Source organism: Camelus bactrianus, chromosome 7, assembly GCF_048773025.1.
Source record: "Camelus bactrianus isolate YW-2024 breed Bactrian camel chromosome 7, ASM4877302v1, whole genome shotgun sequence".
Classification (NCBI taxonomy): Eukaryota; Metazoa; Chordata; class Mammalia; order Artiodactyla; family Camelidae; genus Camelus; species Camelus bactrianus.
Window position 1 is genome coordinate 48472898 of NC_133545.1, and position 22933 is coordinate 48495830.

Here is a 22933-nt window from a genome sequence, read left to right on the forward strand (position 1 = left end):
AAATGCTTCAAACCAGTCCTTGGACATCTTTGTTTTCTTCAAGTGAATACTCTCAAAGCTTCCACATAGAATCTTAATAACTTTCCTGGTGGATTTAAATATAACTGATTGATTGTATATTTTCATTATTTTGGGCTCCTGTTCATTTATTTTATTATTTTATCCACTTTTTAATAGGATGCTACATTTTTTTGGTTCTCCATCCTGATCACAGCCATAAACTCACATGGCTCATTGTTTTGTTGATTAAGATAATAATTTATTTTGATTTTTAATTATTTAGTAGAGCAAATAAATATTTTATATTTGTGGATCAATTTTTTTTTTTCTGTTGAAGTTTTCTGGAATCATTTAGAATGTTGTTAGTAAATGCCTCATCTTACTTATACTGGAAAACTCAAAAAGTTCCCCTTGTTCACAAGTTCCGCCTGAGTCAGAGATGCTCTTAGATTGCAAAGGGTTGTGAAGAAGCAACATGAGGAAGTTAGGAAGGACAACAATGCAAGTGATCAATGAGCAGAGCTTCACTGAACTAGAACACCATTAGGGATATGACAAGAGTTCTGTCCACGTGGTGACAATTCTTATAGCTGGTCCCTCAGGAGAGCTACTCAAAGGCTTTCTACATTAGGGTCTTCAGGGACATTGCTCACAGTGTCCTCTGCATGTAGTCGTTGAGAGTATGAACTCTGGAGCAAGATTCTTGGGCTTTGGCTCCTGACTTTTTTACTTCCTAGCTGTGTATTAGGTAAGTAAATTAATCTCTAGATATCTCAGTTTCCACAACTGCAAAATGGAGACAATAATATCACATACCCTACAGCACTGCTATGCAAGTTCGAGGAGATGACAGATGTAAAGTACTTAGAACATTGCCTGGCACAGAGTATGCCTAGTAATTGTTAGCTATTATTAATTTCTGCAAATTTAAGTTAACCTACATTAGATGATCTCTTTCTTGCGTCTGCCAAATTTCTCTTGTTTTCAGTCTCTTTATTTTCTGTTATCTAATTTTATTCACAGTGATTTTAAAATATTAAAAGCAAATTTTTTCACTTTGTTCTCTGTCTTCATCTTCCCTTTGACTAAGAAGACTTGATTTTCTTTTCAGTTTTTCTTCATAGATTAAAATCTGTTTAAAGGAAAGTTTCTGTTCTCTTCCATATGTTTTATAAATGCTATCTCATCCTAAGCTTGGTTGGACATTGAACCTAATCCTAAGAACCTTCCTTGTTTTCTAGTCTCCCTTCCATGATTACATGTCATTTTCAATTACTTTATGTCTCTTTGGTTGTATTTCATTGCAGTGCTCATTTTGGTTATTAGAATACCAGAAGGTATATTTTGGAATAATAAATGTTTTAATATAGTCTTATATAAAAGCTTACAACAGATAAGTGGCTGAGATATTGATAGAATTTTAAAGAGCAATTTGTCAGTCTTATATTAGTCCTTATGATAGAAAATTATAGACCTCTGCACAAATAACCATGTTTTTGCGATTCAGATTCAGTTTTTCTGCTTCTTAAGGAGAACTGATACTTTTTATCCTCCACGGTCTCACCAGGAGGTTGAAAAGAAATGTGATGTATGTTTAGGAACCTGGAATAGGGAACAAAAGGGAATATTGAAAATCTTATCAATACGGTAGAAAGAAGAGAGAAATAAAAACAAATAAGTAACTTTCCCAAAAGATTGAAGAGGAGGGAATACTCCCAAACTCATTCCATGAAGCCTCCATCACTCTGATTCAAAAACCAAAGACACTACCGAAAAAGAAAATTATAGGTCAATAATTTTGATGAATATAAATGTAAAAATTCTCAACAAAATAGCAAACCAAATCCAACAACACATAAAAAAGATCATACACTAAGATCAAGTCAGATTCATCTCAGGGTCACAGGGATGGTTCAACATATGCAAATCGATTAATGTGATACACCACATCAACAAAAGAAAAGACAAAAACCATATGATTTTCTCAATAGATGCAGAAAAAGCATTTGATAAAATTCAACATCCATTTATGATAAAAACTCTTACCAAAGTGGGTATAGAGGGAAGTTAAGAAGGTAGACTTGTCCATTATGTAAATGATTCACACTGGCATTCTAAGTTCAAACCCAGGAGGACTGGTGTGCACAAAATGTCTGTCAGAGGGTGTTTTTCTCCTGGCAAAGAATATGGGGACTCTTATAATTAACTTGATCTAGTAACAGTAAGGTAAGCGTTGGCTGAAAAAACATTAGATTTTGTTGCAAAAGGACTGATAAAATCTAGGAAGAAAAAAATACAGTAACTTTTCAATTATCCTCTTTAGAGAGGTTAAAAGAGCATTATCAAACTGAATAATCAATCACTCTAAAACAGCAGTTAAACTTCCACAGTGCTTCCTCTTTTCCAATATTCCATAAGTACCTTTGTCAGTAGCCACTTGTTACTCATGCTGAAACCAAGAAAATTGGCACAGATGTGAACAATAAGACAAGAACAATCATTTTAAGCAGTGATTCGTGTTAATTGGGGAATTATGATTTATGGTTTTTAGTTTAACCTTTATAACAACTTTTATTAAAAAATGTCTTTATTGAGATGTAATTCCCATACCATTAAACACTGTTTAAATTAGATATTTTTATACTCTATTGTTAAGAAAGTGAAGCTCAGACCAGTTTATTTATAAGCTTTGCTTTGAACACACATGTGTCTAATTTCAAGGCCTGCATTTTTCCTACTGCTCCCCAGTGCCTCTGTTGTCATGAGCCCAGCAGTCTTTTTGGCAGGAGTGATGCAAATACCTGTTAAAATGTTCTATGAAGAATGAAAAATAGGAGATAGGGTCCTAAGACACAACTGGTCAGCAGTCCTTTTTTCCCTTAGGGAGTGAGGTCAGAGTCTCAAGCCATTGGAGTGAGGGGAGAAGCTCTGAAATGGGCTCAGTTGGAGAAATTATTTCCATATGCACAGTAGTAATATGAAGGAGAGAACAGAGGAGGAGGAAGGGAACCACCTAGTCTTGCCACTTTTTATACAGTATTTTCTTTGAATATTAATGCAGCACTGTGAAGAATTGTTGGTTCATTAACAACAACAGCAATGATAATAATACTTACTATTCGTCTTTATTTTTCACAGATGATAAACAGAGTCACAGAATGTTTAGTAACTTCCGCAAGTTTATTCCCAGGGGTTTGAAGCAAGAGAATTCTAACTCCAAAGCCTGAATTCTTTGTACTTTGCCAAAATGAATTTACATATAAGAAAAAGCAAACAAACACTGTTGATAGGGGAAAAACAGTGAGCTCTCATGATGTGAAGTATTATAAAGTGGTGGGGTTTTGTCGGGTACGAAGCGTGTAAGAAAACAAACATAGAATTAGGCTCAGGGCCTGGAAAGGTCCGTGCAAGTCAAGTCCTACAGGTTCAACTTCATTAGTCACTCTGTGGATCCAACTATAGTTCCACCCCTTCTGAATCAGTACTTGACCTCTGTACTTTTTGAAAAACACAAACCAAGAAACTTCTCTTGCATTGAATGATGCAAAGAAAATGGCTTAATGTCACTGCTATACCCCCATTGTCATATCCAACAACTCCTGCAGCAGTTGAGCTTGTTTGGTTACTTACCAACTCTCTGAAAGTGTCACCCTAATTTATTCACTTACTTGTTTTGTTTTTTAACATTTTTTTTTTTACTGAAGAGTAATGTACACTTGTTGTTCAAGTGCATTGTGTTATTTGAGTATTTGTAAGCATGCTCAAATTATTTTTAAACCAAGGAAGAGAAAAGGAGAGTGTGTGTTTATATGTGTGTGAACATGCATAAAAAAAGGTTTTGTAGCTAATTTCTCTTCCAGGGTTTGTTAGGAACATATATTACTGAAAGTTAAACTTTAGAGACATATCACTAGCACTATTACACAGCAACAGCATGTATTTGATAGCAAATTCATTAAATATTTTCCACAATGAAAGTAGTAACCTTTCTCTATGGCTTAGAAGGTTAGTACGATATGCTTCTGTGTGGAAGCATTAACACAACTGTGATCTTAGGAAAATTTCAGCCCATGTCATAGCTGCAATATGCAGAAGTAGAGTGATCTTCTGTTCAGGTCTATGTTTTAGCTACTCCTTTCAATTTTCACAGGAAGGAGCAAGTCCAGTCTTTAGCTTAGCAGTTTGTTTGGGCCTTCACGAGAAAGTGCTGCTCTGGATCCCCATCAAGAGCTAGAACATACAAGTCCACAGGAGTCGAAGTGTGGAAACTGAAAGTCGGTTGAGAGAAACTTGTAGTCACCCTCCCTGAAGGCTAAGGATTGCCGACTCCAGGAGCAAAAAAATGCTACATAATTTGCATTGCCCAGTGCAAAGTGAAGACATGAGACCTCTTGTTCAAACAGAGTAATTATTTCAAGATAGCATTCTGAGAATGGGGCCCTGTGTGATTGCATGGCTCACACACTCATGTTGTGGGCCTTGCTGTGAACTTGGTGAAGATCTCCTGGGGTCAAAATTGGGGCTTGATGGTACTCTTCAGCAACAAGCCTGAGCATAGTCTCAAATCTCACTTCCCTTAAAAGAAGGGAAGTTCAGACCCATGGGTAGGAAGCATAGTGTAGGGTTCAAAAGCTTGTTCTCTAGAGTCTTATATCCCTTAGTTCAAACAATGGCTCTACTGCTTAGTACCTTTATAATCTTGGTCAAATAAACTCCTAAGCCTGATTTCCTTACCTTTAGAACCAACTTTCTAGAATTGTTGCAAGTCATAAATGAGAAAATTCATGCAAGGTGCCAGGAATGTAGCAAGCTCTTAAATAATAGCTCTCATCATGGATATTTTTTATTATTGTTCAAGCCTGAAATATTCCTTTTGTGTATTTGTTTAGAGTCCTTGTTACACTTTCCCTTCGAGACTAAGGTTTCTTTGAAGAGTTCTTAGCTACATCATTCAGCTGAACATAAAACCATTTCCAATCTACTATTTCTCCATTTCTGATTTGTGCTCACTAATATGATGTTATCTTGCACAATTATTGTAATTTTCCGAAACTTCAGCTCAACCAGTGATGGAAGCGTGATAAAATAAAAAGTACCTGATGGACGTCTTGACATGGTGATATTAACAAGATGATGAATTGATAGGATGTTTTGAGTTAATTCAACTGGTAATGCACAGAAATTATTGTGCATTACTAATTCTGCTTAATGCACCAGAATCCCCACTGCCATCCCTGGAGAATCTTGTAAAATCATTTTTCTTAGGAAAAGTGACTGATGATATTTTTTCCCTGTCAGGTCTTTTAAATCTTTGGTTATAATGACCAAAGGTAATGCTCAAACTATTTAATAGCTAGTGGTAAGTGTATATGCACTACCAATCAGAGAGTGCCCAATATCCTATCAGAAGGTGTCCTGGGGTAATATCCAATGAGGCCACACACACACCATGAAAATGTCCAGTAAAATCACACCAGGTGAGCATCATCAGCTGATTACAATTCTTCTGTGTTCTACTCAGGCCTTTTACACCAATTGTGTTTATAAGGGAGCACAAACTTATTTTGGTAGGTTTGGTCTTTGTCGGGATGAAGTCCACCAGTCCAATAGCTCCTCTGACATTTTAGCATCTGCTGTCACCTATAAGAGTTATAGACTACGTTGAAGTATTTTTAGTATCACATAGGTCAAGAGTTAAATGCTGTACAGGTCATAGAAACATAAAGGAGATCTGAGGTATTCAAGGACTAGTTGGAAAATGTTCTGAACCTACTGGGGGGCTAAAAATAGCAATCTTCAGTGTATAATGACTACCACAAAGGTAATGACTTCAAATGGACACATTTTTAAAGGGGTAATTCTTTTAAATGGTATTGCTTCCCTGGTTACTCTTCACCAAAAAAAAAAATCTGGAATCTTTTTCTAGGTTGTACAGTTGGTAACTATTCCTGGTTACTTAAGGCCTAGTTTAAACAGTAAAATAAATGAATATCAAAACTTTATTCATCAGTTCTTTAAGGAAAAAAATAATGGATCATGCAGAATCAGAATAATTATGTTGTGAAAGGCATATTGGCAAGAACATGTCCCCAGCTGAGTGAGTAGTAGATTGCTCTTTTCCCACTTACTCATTCCAACAAAGACTGACTCATGCTTCTTTAGACAAAGTTTAAAAAATTCCCATTTTGGACAGCAATTGCAATAGAGTATAAAGTTTAACTGGAAGAAATCTCAAGGAAATGATAAATGTGGGTTGTGCTATTTGCACCTGTGTAAACATGTACTGTCCAGCATCATGGTCCTTCCAGTCAAGGGCTTTTCTCTTATGCCATCTCTCCCTGCATTTATAAAGAAAAAAAATCAGATTTAGGACAAAGCCTTCTGAGAGGTAGGGGTGTGTGTGTGTGTGTGTGTGTGTGTACAAAATGATTGGGAGAAGAAAGAGTTCTTGGAGGATAGTAGGAACAGCCAGAGAATAGGGAGAAATCTATCTGGGAAAGAAATAAGCATGGTGGTTGTAGAATGTGATTCTCAAAATGTGCCCCGACAACCACAGCATCACATCACCTGGCCACTTTCCTAGGAATGTAAATCCTCAGGTGCAACCCCAGACTTTCTGGATCAAAAACACTAGGGTGGCTCCAGCAAACTGTTTTGTTTGGTGTTTGTTCAAACCTCCAGGTGATTCTGATGTGGCGGAATTTCAGAACCACTAGTTTAAATGACAGTGAAAATCTACTTGGGTAACTGGACAAGAGTGATATTCCACAAAGAATTGCAGTGAACAACCACCTCCTGCCTTTGGTTCTGAGATGTTATGATCCCGTAGGAGCATAGCTGCACGAGGCATCATTCTTGGTTCTTATGTGGTTGAGAACTTCTAATTGTATTCCACTGGGTTATAACTATTTTTTAAATCAAGGGTTATTTACCTCAGAAGAATTCTGGGTAAAAATTGTTCCTTTCTTCTCTCTTCTCACCAAGAAATTAAAGAGTTTAGGTAGATTTCTGTATAAATTGGTTTTCTATTTAAAATTTACTTTATCTTTTTGAAAAATACCTTTTAATTTAAATATTTTTTCTCATTTTAATTTGATTTGTTTAATTTTGCAGAAGGATGTGAACTTAGTTTTCCTATTTTAAAGTTTTGGCTACCTATGGTGTGCTAAGAGCTTTAGTTTTGGACATTATGTTTGGTAAAATCAACCACAGAATTTTGAGAATTTGCCAAGAAATTTGAGATTCAGTGCAAATTGAATAGTACATATTTCTGCTTTTCACCCAATCTTTCCATATAGTTTCACCTATCTGAGAAAAAAATTGCTATTGCATTGTTTTTTAACACCTTTACTGTAGTATGATTTTTGTACAGTAAACTACACATATTTCAAACGTACAATTCGATGAATTTTGATAGATGTATACACCTATGAAACCACCACCACAATCAAGATAGCTAACATTTCCATCACTCACCAAGAGGTGCAAATTTCAAACTCCCGATTTAATCCCTTCCCACCCCCTTTACCCACTGGTAACCTTAAGTTTGTTCTCTATGTTTGTGAGTCTGTTTCTGTTTTGTAGATAAGTTCATTTGTGTCCTTTTTTTTTAAGGTGACACATATAAGTGATATTATATGGTATTTTTCTTTCTCTTTCTGGCTCACTTCACTTACCATTTGAATTTTTATGAGATAATCTTTGCATTTGTTTATTCATTATGTTTGGAAAACATGACCCCTCCTTCCTTTTCTTTCTTTCCCTTTCTTTTTCTTTTCTTTTCCTTCCTCCCTGCTACTCCCCTCTTCTCCCCCTCCTCTTTAATTAATTCCCATTTATATACCAGAGAAGGCCTTTAATTTCTTTTAAAAAATAAACTTTTTGGAAATAAAATGCCAAGAACTTCAAAGAAGTGTATAGCCAAAAAGACATGTCAGAGGTCAAAGAGGTACAGTTAACGTGTGAAGGAGAACAAGAAGTAAGGTTTAGCATGACCGAAAATTGGAACTGGAAGGTGGTATAATCTCAGAATTTACTGTTGGGAACCTTGAGTCTGTGAAGGGGTGAATTATATGGCGGCCTGAATTATGGGTAATATGAGGAAGCTGTAACATGCATGAGTAATTATGTCTGGGACAGTCACTCACCAGCTATTTGACATAGGTTAGTTATGTCCCCACTGTTGAGATTCATTTTTATACTCTAAAAAATCTAATTTAAAATAACCCATTTTTCAGTGTTGTCATAGGATCTAAAGAAAACATATATGCAAAGAAGGCTGAGGCTCTGCAATGCTATGCTACAGTTAGTACGTATGGATGCTTTTAGTTGTAATTCATGTTTTCATATTTGCATGGTACTCCATGGTATTACAACACCACAATTTATTTATCCATTCATAGGGCAAAGGATGTTTTGATTAATTTTAGTTTTTTGTTACTATAGTATAATGAACATTTGTGCATATCTCGTCCGGTGCACATGTGCAAGGTTTTACTAGAACAAATACTTGGGATTGGCAATGCTGTCTGCTAGGCTGTAAGCATCTTTCGTGGAAATACCAGATTGATTTCTAAGTGGTTGTACTTATTGACACTTCCACTGGATGTGTGTAAAATTTCCCTTTGCTCCTCAGCTTTGCCAGTAGTTACTGTTGCCAGATTTTAAAACTTTTGGAAATTTGATGAGTGGTAATTGTATCTCATGTGGTCTCACTTAGCATTCTGCTGATTATGATAAATTGAGCATATTTTAATATATTTAGGGCTTATTTGTGTTTACTTTTTGTGAGAAATGCTTATTCAGATTTTTTTCAAAATTTTCTATAATGTTTTTATTTTTCCTATTGATTTGTGAGAGTCTTTGATATATTTTCTTATTTAGTCATGTGTAATGAAAATATATTCTCCCAGTTTTTGGCTTGTGCATTTACTTTTGTGAACAATGTCCTTTGATATGTAAGATTTCTTATTCTTTTTTTTTTATAGTTTGCATTTTGTGTTTTTGTACTTTGCTTAAGAAATTTTCTATTTCCAGAAAGCATAAAGATAATTCCTTAGACTCTATTTTTAAGTTTTAAAGTTTGCTTTCCAGTTTTTAAATCTCTTAGAATAGATTTTTGTGTATGATCAATGTAACTTTTTTTCAGAAGGGACAACCTATTGTACCGTCACTGTTTCTTGAATAATCTATTTCCACACTGCTGTGCAAGGCTACTTCTGTCATATATCAAGTTTTCATAAGAGAGTGGGTCTATTTCTGGGGGTATTATGTGCCCTTAGTATATTTCTGTGCCAAATCCACATTGTCTTACTTAGCACCTATTTATAATAAATACTGTTATCTGGTAGCACACGCCACTTCTATCATGTTTTCCTTCTGGCTTGTCTTGAATAGCAGCCCTTTGCGTTTCCACACAAATTTTAAAATAGCCTAAGAAGTTACAAACATACACATATAAATAAAGGTGATTTTTCTTGAACTGTATTGAATGTAAAGAAAGATTTGGGAAGAATTTCTAGTTTTGTGGTTTTTAGTCTTTCAATAACCAAACAGGGAATGTCTATTTATTGAAGTTTCAACCAACTATTCTTTTTTGTTATCCTTGGGATTTTCATTATTACTTTTTTACTGGATCACTACTGCATTTCTAGGTTTGCTTGTTGGTACTAATCCAGGTTCTGAGCATTTTCCAGTGGAATTCTACTACGTCTTTCAAGATATCTTGTCCTTGTCCAGCATCCTACCAGAAGTAGAGGACCTATGCAGAGTATTTTTACATACAGTTTTCTATTTAAACGTCTTGGTTACTTTGAATTTGTTTCTATGCCAACCTGTGTATATATATGTATATGTGTATATAGACATGCACATATTTTTACTTTGTAGGTGGAATAATGTTCACCAGTGAAAAAGCCCATTTTGGGGCACCAAGAATTTCATGAAGTAGATCTGAAGGAAATTTGTTTGACATGGAAGTCCAAAAATCCTCAAAAAATTGCACTATTACAGGTACAGGAATTTATAACTATTGTAATTTTTCCATCTATCACCAGTAACTGTTGGAGGACTACTTCTGAAAAGTGCTACAGAAGATTAAAAGAATTGTAAAATCCCAACTGTATCATAGAAATACTTAAATCATCATTAAAAAGTTGGAGAAAATAAAATACTCAACCAACTGATTATAATAAGTATTATGAGGAGGTAAAACCTCATTATTAAATGAGTGGTATATTAATACAATTAATTTGGGGGTTAAAGAGACCTCTGTAGTTTAGAATGGGCTAATAAATCCTAATGGAGTATGAAAGAATTGAGTTGATTCTCAGAGGAAAAGTAAGTTCTAAGAGAGTTAGATGGAACTAGATTAGAAGAAAAGTGTAAAAATAAAACAAATGCAACTTTTCTTTTTCAAAATGTGTCTTCTAATTTTAAATATATGACACTTGAGACTCATTTCAATCAAGATATAGTTCTATATATACCAAACAAAAAAGTCTGAAAGCTTACTTGAATTTATTTTTCTATTTTACTCATTTTCTCTTAAGCAGCACTAGCTTCACAAAGTCCACAGAATCATTGTCACAACATATATTGCAAAATGACCACATATAAGTTGCTCTAAACATAAAAATACTTCAATATTTTTGCAACATATGGAAATTCATTATAGCTGATATAGAAGTATTTTAAAGTGTTGCTAATTCTTAAAATGCTCACTTTCCAAAGTAATAAAGTGTTTCCATTTCATAGTGGCAATAAGACTGTTCTTTACCATTTTAAACTCAAAAACGGTTCAGTGAATTCCTTCAAGTAGTGAACCTAATTGCTCTATTTTTTCTATGTTTATTTTCATGAAACGTTCATTTTTCATGAAAAAATTCAATTTATTAAAATTTATCAGTACAACATCATCAAAAAATGATCTAAGAAATGCATGATTGTCTAATTTGGCATGCTGTTTTAAAAATTATTTTAGCTGTTCACAGATGTTTTTGATATTTTTCACATGTTGATTATTATCAGAAAGAAAAACATTAAATGAACAATCTAGATGTAATGAGACCAACCACTTAATGTTTAGAAAAATCTGAATAACTGACTGAATTATTCTGTTTGCTCAGAGGTATTCTTTCATGAAAATGAAATATAAAACAATTAAGGCAAAGTATATGTAGTCTGGGCCATTTTCAAGAAGATGTATTAAATGATTATTATCTAAATTGATAAACACTTGTTTATAAATCATGTCTTAAGATAAAGTAATAAAGTAATCTTGGTTGTATCTCAGAATGTCACTTCATCTTTGTTTTGCTTTGTTTTTGTCTAAAGAACAAGAACTTCCAGACCCAAGTTTGCCTCTCAATTGGCCAGATGATGTCACATTTCATGGGAATATTGCTTCCAATGCTATGAATCCATTCTGGAATGAACTGTCTGCTTCTAACCCATTTTTGGATGATATAACTCGGCTAAGAAATCACCACAAGAGAGAAAATATTTCCATCTTGAAGGAAGATCCTTTTCTTTTTCTTAGAGAAATAGAAACTAGAAATTCTTTTGATTCCTCCGGTGATGAACTTGATGTGCATCAATTGCTTAGGCAGTCTTCCTCAAGGAAGTCTGGAAGATCTAAAAGTGTCTCCGAACTTTTGGACATTTTAGATGACACAACACATGCTCATCAGAATATACATAACTCTGACCCGATCCTAGAACAAGACTTAGAATGGCTTCAAAATGATCGAGAGGCTTATAAAATGGCTTGGTTAAGTCAACGCCAGCTGGCCCGCTCCTGCCTGGATTTGAATACAATCAATCAGAGTCCTGGATGGGCCCAAACACAAGTTGCAGAGACCACAATAGTTTGCAAATTAAACCACCAAGGAGGGTCAGTTCAATTACCAGAATCAGATATCACTGTTCATGTGCCCCAAGGCCATGTAGCTGTGGGAGAATTCCAAGAGCTGTCTCTAAGGGCTTTTCTAGATCCTCCACAAATGCTTAATCATAATCTTTCATGCACTATAAGCCCGCTGTTGGAAATCATGTTAGGTAACCTTAACACAATGGAAGCCATTTCGCTAGAAATGAAAATTGGGGCTGAAGTGAAAAAGGATCCTTTCAGCCAAGTCATGACAGAAATAGTGTGTTTACATAGCCTGAGTAAAGAAGGCCCTTTCAAAGTATTGAACAACTGCTACATTTATAAAGACACCATCCAAGTCAAACTAGTAGACTTGAGTCAGAGGATGTATCTCGTTGTTGCTGCACTAGCTAAAGGTACTCAGTCACCAGCTGCCACCATTTGGGATTATATCCACAAAACCACCTCAATTGGAATTTATGGGCCCAGATATATCCATCCCAGTTTCACGGCTATTTTCACAGTTTGTGGACACAGTTATATGCCAGGAAAGCTTACAATCTCTGATATTAAGAAGGGTGGAAAAAATATGTCTCCAGTTGTGTTTCAGCTGTGGGGAAAGCATTCTTTCTTACTTGAAAAGCCACAAGATTTAAGTATTTCTGTCTTTTCTTGTGATCCTGATTTTGAAGTAAAGGTGGAAGGAAAAAGGAAAGAAATTAAACAAAAGCAGTTGCAATCAGGTCAAATAGTTCATCAACAATTTTTATTTTCTTTAGTTGACTCCAGAGAAATGCACTTGTTTGTTTTCTGTGTTCAGGTGGAGCCTCCCAATGGTGGATTACTTACACAGTTCTTTATCACTACACCTGATCCAGCCCCAAACCTAAAAAGGCTCTCAAATCTGCCAAGTGATTTGCAGAAGGAGAAAGAAATCAAGTCTGCTCCTTTATTACCAAGTGTGCATGTTAAATATCCCAAATTTCAAGACACACAATTGAACTTTACCAACTATGGGGTAACCCTAAAGACAGTGCTAAGGAAAACCAAAATTGACTACTTACTCGAATATTTCAAAGGTGACACAGTAGCTCTTCTTGGAGAAGGTAAGGTAAAAGCCATTGGGCAGTCCAAGGTGAAAGAATGGTATATAGGAGTGCTGAGAGGTAAGATTGGACTTATACATTGCAGAAATATCAAGATGATTGCAAAGGAACAAGTAATGTCTCTGTCAGATAGTGTCTTCACAACCAGGAATCTTCTTGAACAAATTGCCCTGCCCTTTAAAACGCTGACTTATATCTATTCAGTTGTATTGACCTTGGTGTCAGAAGAAGTTTATGATTGGAAAGTTTTAGCTAATGTCCTGGGTTATTCACATCTGATGCTGGAAGACTTTGATCAAATACAAGCAGACAAAGAATCAGAAAAAGTTTCTTATGTTGTAAAGAAGTTAAAGGAAGATTGTCATGCAGATAGAAATACCAGGAAGTTTCTTTATGAACTTATTGTGGTAAGTATTGCTTAATCACAGTAATTTATTTACCATAGAGAGCTTTATTAACTTGCAATATTTATAAGTAAACATATGAGAGTAGTTAAAAATTCTCAGCAGTCTTAAATAAGTTGAAGTCACTGTATAGCCAATATAGAGTTTTTTGCAGAAGATCATAAAGCTGATCTCTTAGATTTGACACTCAGACTTTCCCAAAAACTAGACCCCTAAGGATTATCCTTCAGTGGAAGATTAAATATTTTGTTTGTGCTAGAATATAACAATTAAGAAATCTCTTCTTTTCCTCTCTCAAATATTTAAATAGCTCTTAAAATATCAGGGAAGCTCCAATAATATGAAAGCAAATAAGAGGAAACTAAAAAAAAACTAGTTAATTTAGCCATTGCTATGGGTTCACTTTCTAGTGTTTTTAGAACATATATCATCAGTGTTCTTAACTTTAGCAATTTAATATTTGGATGTAATGTATCCAAATCAAAAATGATGTTGCTAATTCTCTTTTTCTTCATGTTTTAATGGGACTCTCAGGATCTCTTTTTTTCCAACATAGCATTCACTCTAGTGTAAGGCTCAGTAGAGAGTTATAAAAAAGATGTTTTCCTTAAGTGTGGAAATTCAGTATTTTATAAAAGTTAAAAGAAAAAAACCAAGAATATATATATATATAAATGGCTAAAATGTGACTGTATAAATAATAATAATGATAGCTACGACTCCTCTAGGGTTCTCTGTGTGTTTGGCACTGTGTGGAACACGCTAGATACACTATGTCACTTAGCCATTGTAACAACTCTATGGGGTAAATCTAGTTAGTATCTTCATCTTACAAATAGAGGAAACTGAGTTTAGGAGGTTGGGCAACTTGCCCAAGGTCTAACAGTTAGTATCAGAGATGGGATTTGAAACCTGTTTTGTTCCACAGCCACACTATAGACTCCTTCAATTATTTTTATGATTCTACAATGATACTGAGATGGGTTGAATTTTTAAAGCCCAATATCCCATTGTTAAGTGGAGAGTTTTATAATGGTGTGCTGCATTCTCATTTAATCTGGATCATTTACAGTCATTGGCTGATCTACCTGGTTCAAGCTGCACATGCATTTTGCAATAGCTCATTACCTCATGTTCAGCATGGACCCATGAACATTTGACTGGAAAATTGCTTTCTCATTTCTCTTAGTGGCAAAAAAGGTTATATTGGTTGAGTGTTCTGACAGTTTAAGCTAGTTTTACCTACACTGTGTTGGCTTATGATAATTAATTGAGTTGTTTTGGTGACTAACTAGATAGTGCTGATGGAGAGCTTATTCAAAGGAGTAGTTCCTAAAAATTCAGTGGAGGCTTCAGGATTTCTGAACGGAAGGGGCTTAAGTCTGACTATCTGACCAGCAGACATTGAAGCATATGGTATTGTAGCTATCTCTTGAAACTCTATTTGCATAGTAAGTGTACATTTTTTTCAATTGTGTACTACTTTGGGGTAGCTGGAAAGGAGCTTATAAAGATAGTGGGTTCTAAACCTCTTAGTCATCTCTAGACATTAAGACTGGCTGTCCTTAACTTGAAACTTGACATCTAAATACTTCAGCATCAAATTCAACTTGCATAATGATTACAGGGGCTCAGATGGGATAGTATTAACATTATATCCATTTTAGAAGTTATTAAATAGAGATATTTTATGATTTATCTAAAGTCCTATACTTTATGGAGCTGGATTTTAAATTCAGGTTTTATAACTCTAAGTGCAGATTTCTTCCCCTTAAAACAAGGAGTTAGAATAAGTTAAATGCACTCCACGGTTTATTAAAAGCATCTTCAGGGGCCTGATGGCTCATCACTGCTTCTTCCTGAGGTCATAACTCCTCACCATAAATTTATGGATAAATATAGTCGGTGTATAGAGACCATGGATAGTTCTTCTAATGCTTCCATAAGAATGAACGCTCTGTGGACTTTAATAGTTACCTTACTTGGTCATTCATTTTTACTTATTGTTCATAGTGATAGATAAACCTTTTAAGTGCCATTAAATGATGAGGGGCTACCAAGCATGTTCGTTTGAACAGAGAAGAGATACAGATTGATCTAATCTCACACTTTAAAAATATATTCAAGGCAAAAGAGAAACTCATAGACTCATTTGAAACATGCATAGTGATTGACAAAGCTCAGGTGCCTAATTCAGGGAGAAAGAGTCTGAAGTTTTTCCATCTTGCATTGTGAAGACTAAGTGTTTTATATTTGATACCTTGTGATTTAAATTTAGCATAATGACTTTGATGGTGAAGGGAGAGAGTTAATTTTTAAGTCATAAATAACAATCGCTTTGATCAAGGTTGTTGTAGTGTCTCATTTTTATGCAATATGCATGGTTCAGGGAAGTTTTAAATCACATTTTGGTTTAAAAAATAGAATAATGTTTACCAACATCTGTGTGCTCATTCTATAGGAATCTCATAGTCAATCCTCTGATAAGGAAAGTAATTATTGTTTGTAGAGTGAATAATCATCCCTAGGTTGATAAATTATTAACTACTAGGACCTAAGGCTATCTTTGGATGTGGCTAGTTCACCTTCCTCCTCTTGCAATTAAAGATATTAAGAAACTTATTAGTTAAGTGATTTACCCGAAGCTCTGTAATTAGTTACTTAGTTAGTCCTAAATCTCCCCTAATTCCGGTCTAGTTGTGTCCTCTGTACTTTGCTTGTTGGGTTTGCTTAAACTTAAATCAACTTTCTCAATTTTAGAAAATTCAGATATATGTGTGGTGGAAGAAAGGATGCTAGTTTCTAGAATATGTGATGACAAATTTAATTTATAGAAAATAAGTTGCTTTTAATTATGACCTGCAATTGTTGCTGCAGGCTTTGCTGAAGATTGATTGCCAAGGGTTAGTAGCGCGTCTCATCCAAGAGGCTGCTATTTTGACTTCAGCTGTCAAGCTTGGAAAAAGCTGGAGGGAACTAGCTGAAAAGTTAGTACAACTCACAAAGCGACAAATGGAGGTGTATGAAATTCCTCACAGAGGAAAAGCTGGAGATGTTGCTGTAGAGGTAAGATTTTTGTTTGTTTAATTAATAGTGAAAAAGTGCAGACCAAGTAAATCAAATGTAATCAAGTGTGCACTGCATACATAGATTGAGGGAATGTCCTAGAAGATACATTCACTGGAGGCACTGCACCTATAACCACTGATATTATCTGAAATATACACACATCACTCTTTAAAGGTGTTAAGAACCTTTGAAATATATTGACGTTTCTCCTATTGGATTGCATATTAACATGGCTTTTGATCAAATAAAGTGACCAAGTTAGTGAGGCAGTTAATATGCAGGGCTATAAGAACTTGAGGCAGAGAAGGGAGAAGTTGGGACCCAGCCAGGACAAGGAAAAAGAACATAATAATAAGTATTCATCAGCCTCAGGCCCAGACTTAGTCATTTGTGGTAAATAATGTTTGGTGACAAAAAGCATTAAGAGGGTAGTTGGTGTGGGGCCACTGGTAATGACAGCTAGAGATATTTGAGAGCATTATCTCCTTCACAGTTTTGCATACAATAACAACTATAGACATCAAATACAGAATGACAGCATGTAGCACAAAGGAAGTATTTAAAATGCAAATATTGTTTTTATTAATGTTAAAACAAATGTATACTTTTAGATATGTTATTTTCTCTATTTACCATAAAGAAATGTGAGTCAATTTTCGTTGACTAAAATAAAAATTTTCCAGTGATAAGCATATATAAAATAGTCTGCATCTTTCACACAAGTGTAAACATTTTTAGGATATTGCGGTTAAGGAGCGATTATCTCTCTGCTTAGATGATGACGTGCGAGGAGGTAAAAAGTGTATTCTCTACTTCCTTTTTGGGCATAGACCTGAGTCTTAATTACTTGAGAAAATTTTCTTACTTTGAAATAACCTAATCAGCTGAGTATGCAGGACAAGATGACCTTTCCATGAAGGGCCAAGAGTCAAATCAAGTCAGTTGAATCCCAGCAGCTTCAGTGGAAGTCTCAGCAGGCTGGCTTCTGGGTTCCTGGAACCTGTTTCTCTAAACAAAACTCTTTAGCCTGGAGCAGCCAGAGGCTGAGGCCATATTTCTTCCTCATAGTCTACATTTATCTCCAGACACTAAGAAGGGCATTACAACCTACAAATCAGCACTACAAATCAGGACAAACTACACATTTTACTGAATGAAGTAAAAAGTAAAGATGAGAAACTTAAAAGAAATAAACAAAAGGAGCAAGATTATGTGTGGTATGCTGCTGTGATATTTCACTTAACTGACTAAAACATTGTCTAATTGAGATACTACTGCCCACCTAATAGAGTGGCCCAAATCCGGAACACTGACCACACCAAATGCTGTTGAGGATATGGAGTAACAGAAACCCTCATTCATTGCTGGTCAGAATATACAGTCACTTTGGAAAGCACCTTGGATTTTTTTTGCAAATGAAACTGCTCTTTGTATATGATCCATCAAGCATGCTCATTGGTATTTACCCATAGGAACTGAAGATTTTGTCCACAAAAAAACCCCTGCACTTGAATGTTTATAGCAACTTTATTCATAATTACCAAAACTTGGAAGCAACCAAGATGTCCTTCAGTAGGGGAATCAATAAATAAGTTGTGATACAATGGAACATTGTGTGACAATGAAATATTACCCAGCACTAAAAAGAAATGAGCTACAAAGCCATGGAAAAACGTAGAGAAACCTTAAATGCATGTTACTAAGCAAGAGAACCCAATCTGAAAAGGCTGTGTATGTACTACATGATTCCAAATATATGACATTCTGGAAAAGTCAAACTATGAAGACAGTAAAAAGATCAGGTGGCTGCCAGTGGTTGGGAAGGAGGGATAAACAGGTAGAGCACAGAGGACTTTTAGGGCAGTGAAAATACTCAGTATGATACCATAATGATGGATACATGTCATTTTACATTTGTCCATACCCACCATGTACAACACCAAGAGCTAACCCTAAAGTACACTAACGATTTTGAGTGATAATCATGTATCAGTGTAGATTAATCAGTTGTATAAGATATACCACTGTGAGGAAAGATATTGATAGTGGGGAAGGCTATGCATGTGTTAGGGCAGGGGATATACGGGGAATCTCTACCTTCCTCTCAATTTTGCTGTGTACCTAAAATGGCTCTAAGAAAAATCTTTCAAAAAAAGTTGTCTAATTGAAAGCAAGACTTATTTTTTCCTTAATAAGCTCTGTTTTTAAAAAGGTTTTATTGAGAGTTGTTTATCAAAGAGTTTTGGTAAGTATCCAACTTCTCTCTAATTGTGGTTGTTTACAGTTTGTCCTCCCCAGAATCTTCATAGAGGCCAAGAGGCTTCTTTTCCATTATTTACTTTTGCACAGCCCAAATCACAAATGACCAAGTTTATACTTGAGACTGATAAATAATCAGGAGCAGAAAGGAAATCCCCTATGTGTCTTTCTAGGGGCTGTTGTTCAAATTATTGTGATTAACACTAACAATCATCACTTTGATCCATGTTATTCGATGTTTAGAAAATAATGCATTAGTATATTGGCCTGAAGCTATTCCAAATACTCTATGAGAATCTTTACCTTTTAGGCCACTTAAAGTAATGGCTAAATGTATGCTAACTTCCATCCCCCTGAATAAAAAAAATAGCTATACAATATTTTTCTCTCAGGAAGGAAATGATTCTTAAATATGATCAATTTACAAGTTAAGCAGTTGATTTCAAAACGTACTTATATTAGTTCCCTGTAGGGTATGCAGAGGGAGGGATTGGAATTGGGGAAGGGAGATAACGAGTTCTCGTGGTTCCCATGCTGCTTTTATTTCCTTTATCTCACATCCTCAGTGGGCACACATTTTGAGAATTTCCTCCTATGTGTGCCAATGCCTACAATCGTGTTTTTCACTGACTTTCCTTCCTTTTCAACTTCTCTCTTTTTCCTTTGTTCTATTTTTATTTTATCTAACAGTTATGTGGCACTTATTCTGTGCCAGGCTCTGTTCTAGTAACATTTCAGAAATTAACTTACTTAATCCTTTCAACAAAAACTTGTGGGGCAGATCCTAATGTTATCTAAGCTGTGGGGAGGCTAAGTAACTTGCTTAAACACCATGGCTAGAAGTCATGGAACCAGGTTTGAGCACAGGCTTTGAATTTGGGGTCCTTATACTTTAACCATTACACTCTGCCCACCTACTTTGAATCCAGTATAGTGGCTGAGTGGCAGAGCTGGGAGATATGGTTAAGCCTGGGGATTTAAACAACTCATTTCACTTTTTCTTTTTTTCTTTTTTTAAGCCATGTTATGATACTACCAAATTTTGCCTTAGTATCTTCATCAAGCCTCACGCCAATTAAAAAAAGGACATTATTAATAGTATGTCTGTCAGATTTTTCTTGAGTACTTTTCACCACTTCTTATTCTTTTATAAGATGAAAAAGAGCCTTTCTGGAGACTTCTGAGAATGCCACTTTTAAATTAACCATCTCCCTAAGTTAAATTTTAAGAAAAGTTACTCAACTTTTCTAATAACATTGCAATTCCTACATAAAAGCAGAACTATAAAACTTGGAATATGATTATAAGCAAAATATATTTTTCAAAGTATTTCTTAAAATAAACCTATCCTATACAAAGATGTTTAATTATTGCCAAGGTTTTCCTGTGAAATTTAGTAAAAATTAACTGGAGTTTTTCTGAACTTTAATTTAAAAAGTAGGTATCAATAAAATATTATAAAAACAACCCGTTTTTAAAAACAGTTGGATTTTGCAAGGGGAAATGCTGGAGATTTCAGGGCTAAGATATTTAGAGGCCTCAGTTAGGTACTCTTCACTTAGCCTTCTGGAGACTGTTACCATTTATGACAATAATTTCCTAGTAACTCTCTCTCATTGTTCCCCCACCTAATAATAATGATTATGCTCTTTCCATCTTACTCAGTATGGACACTTATTCACCACTTGTTTCACTTTTCCTTCTAAGTTACCCTCTACCAGTGCCCACTGGACTCCACCTCAACCACAGGCACCAATAAACCTGTAGAGGAGGATTTCTTTACTGACCTATCAGAATGGGCCACACAAATGAAGTCAACATTCCTAATTGTAATATTTTTTTCCATCTCAGAAACCACTCACCTGTAGACAGCTGTAACTGGCAAGATAAATGTATAAGTCTTCTTGCTGTCTACACTTGATCAGTGAGGATCTAATTCTCTGCTTTATCTTCTAGCTACAATCTTTGTCCCTCCTCACTTTCTGACTGGCAGCTATAGTGTTCAGAGCACTTTATTCTAAGTCTAGATTGAAAAAGGGAAAGTAGGTAATCCTCAAACAGCCAATTTTATTAGTATTTTTATAGGTAAATGAAAATTCTATATGGCATTCTTCCTACTTGTTACTATACCCTTGCTGCTGTTTAATTCATCCATGCAATTAACATATTTTCTGGGACTATCAGTTCTCAGCTCTGGAGCCCTAGGAACTAGAAAAAACACAAACAGATGAAAGATATGATTTTTTTCTCTCTAAAGCCAAGTTTTGCTTGGCTTGGGAATTGGGATAAACTTAATATTTGAATTACTATATTTTAAAGAACTATATGATTAGATGCTGAAATAAGTGAATATAACTAGCAGTGAGAATGATAATAGTTATTGTAATCTATTGTGTGTTTACTGAGTGTTAGCTAATCATTATGATCATTTTCTTTACAATATCTCATTCATTTCAAAAAACTTTGTAAGGAAGACATTATAACCATCCTCTTTTTATAAATATGCAAACTGAGAGTGAATGCATTGGTGTAAGTTATCCAGAATTACATGCTTGTTAAGTGACTGAACTAGAATTTAAATCCAGGTTTGTTTTACACACTGTTCTATTCACTGTGCTCTACTAATGCTAAGTCCTTTCAGAGTTAACTAAATAATAAAAGATCAAAATGGCAGGAGCTGTTAGAGGGCACATCCTAGTCCTGAAGGATGGGTAACATTTGAATAATTGGAGAGGACCAGAAGGGTATTTCTGTGCTTCTGGATAAGAATAACTTCTAGAGACCACTGAGGAGAATATATGTGCTTGAGGAGAGAGTTCATCTCAATAGTTATGGGGAGATATGGTTGGATATGTATTTTTAGACTGTCTTGAATAACTACCAGAGCAGAGGTTAAGATTTGTGGTCTTGATTCCTGTCCCAGCTCTATCATCTTTTAGCCCTAAGACCAAGCTTGGGCAAGATATTTGACTTTTCTAGGAATCTTTGTTTGTTTGTAAAATGAGGCAAATAATACCATCTTATTCATCAGATGTTTGGAGGATTAAGTGAGATAACATATATGAAATATTTGGGACATTGCTTTCTATGCACATTACCTATTATTTGACTAAGAGGAAGAGGTGAATTTGACAAATGTACAATACTGAATAATTCTGGAAAAGGGAATAAAGTATATTAATTTTTTAGTAATATTGCAGAGTAACTATAGAAAGAATGTAAGTAAAGGAAATGTCAGCAATGATTTTAAGCCTCTTTTGAGAAACTGGCAGGATGGTGATGCATGGAAAAAAAGAGAACAAAGTCTTGGCTGATCAGCTTTTTCTTAACTGGCTTAGCAGCATTTAATTTTCCTCGGAAAATATCTCTTACAAAAGGTAAAAGGAATGCTCTTGAACTCTTATGGTTTTCTGATTTTCTGACTCACACTGAAACACCTGGATTATGCTTATGGGGATATGGCATTGTTTGGTTCTGTATCTTGGCCTGGCTCAGTTCTACCCTTGGTACTTAAAGCTATGGTTTGCTGTTCTTTTGCAGTAAAAAATATATTTACAATTTCTTTAAAAAGGGAGAAGCATTATATGGAAATTTACCTACCTACCCGTGGTAAAGTGTATAGAATGATTTCTCAGATCTTCATTGTTTGTACTAGAAATATCTCACAGTGACGTAATATTTAGATTACCATAGTCTATTTTGTGCAGTACTATAATGCCTGTTGCTACAATCTTTAATTCCAAAAAGATACTCTATTTGTTTAATAAGTGGAATAAAGAAAAGAAAGACATCACATTGTAATTCATGGGGTAACACATTGTATTCTTATGCTCTTTGATTTCTTTTTTTTTTTAATAGAGTTATAGTCAGTTTACAATGTTGTGTCAATTTCCATTGTAAAGCACAATTTTTCAGTTATATATGAACATACATATATTCATTGTCACATTCTTTTTCACTGTGAGCTACCACAAGATCTTGTATATATTTCCCTGTGCTCCTTCATTATGTCTCATTACCACACTGAGAATCAAATAGAAATAATAATTATATAAGGTTAAATATTGTAAAGATTTTAAAATGTAGAGACACTAATCTTTGATTTAGATATTTACATTTTTCTTTATCAAGGTTTATTATTAAGAAATACAAACAACAAGAAATTTCAGCAACCAAAGCCCAGCTAGTTATGACTTAAATCAGCATTTATTAAAACTGCTTAATAC

General features: G+C 34.9%; 1 protein-coding gene across 2 annotated transcripts in view; it reads left to right on the forward strand.

Moving 5' to 3' along the window:
* Positions 1–22933, forward strand: part of MACC1 (MET transcriptional regulator MACC1) — a 56168-nt gene that overhangs the window by 24895 nt on the left and 8340 nt on the right. The window contains exons 2-4 of one of the 2 annotated variants that reach the window (XM_045504484.2): positions 9889–10011; positions 11335–13382; positions 16257–16445. In XM_045504484.2, the coding sequence (XP_045360440.2) occupies positions 9972–10011; positions 11335–13382; positions 16257–16445 (2277 nt within the window). In that variant the 5' untranslated portion in view covers positions 9889–9971. The remainder of the gene's footprint in view (positions 1–9888; positions 10012–11334; positions 13383–16256; positions 16446–22933) is intronic. The other variant, XM_045504487.2, reaches the window with a different exon arrangement.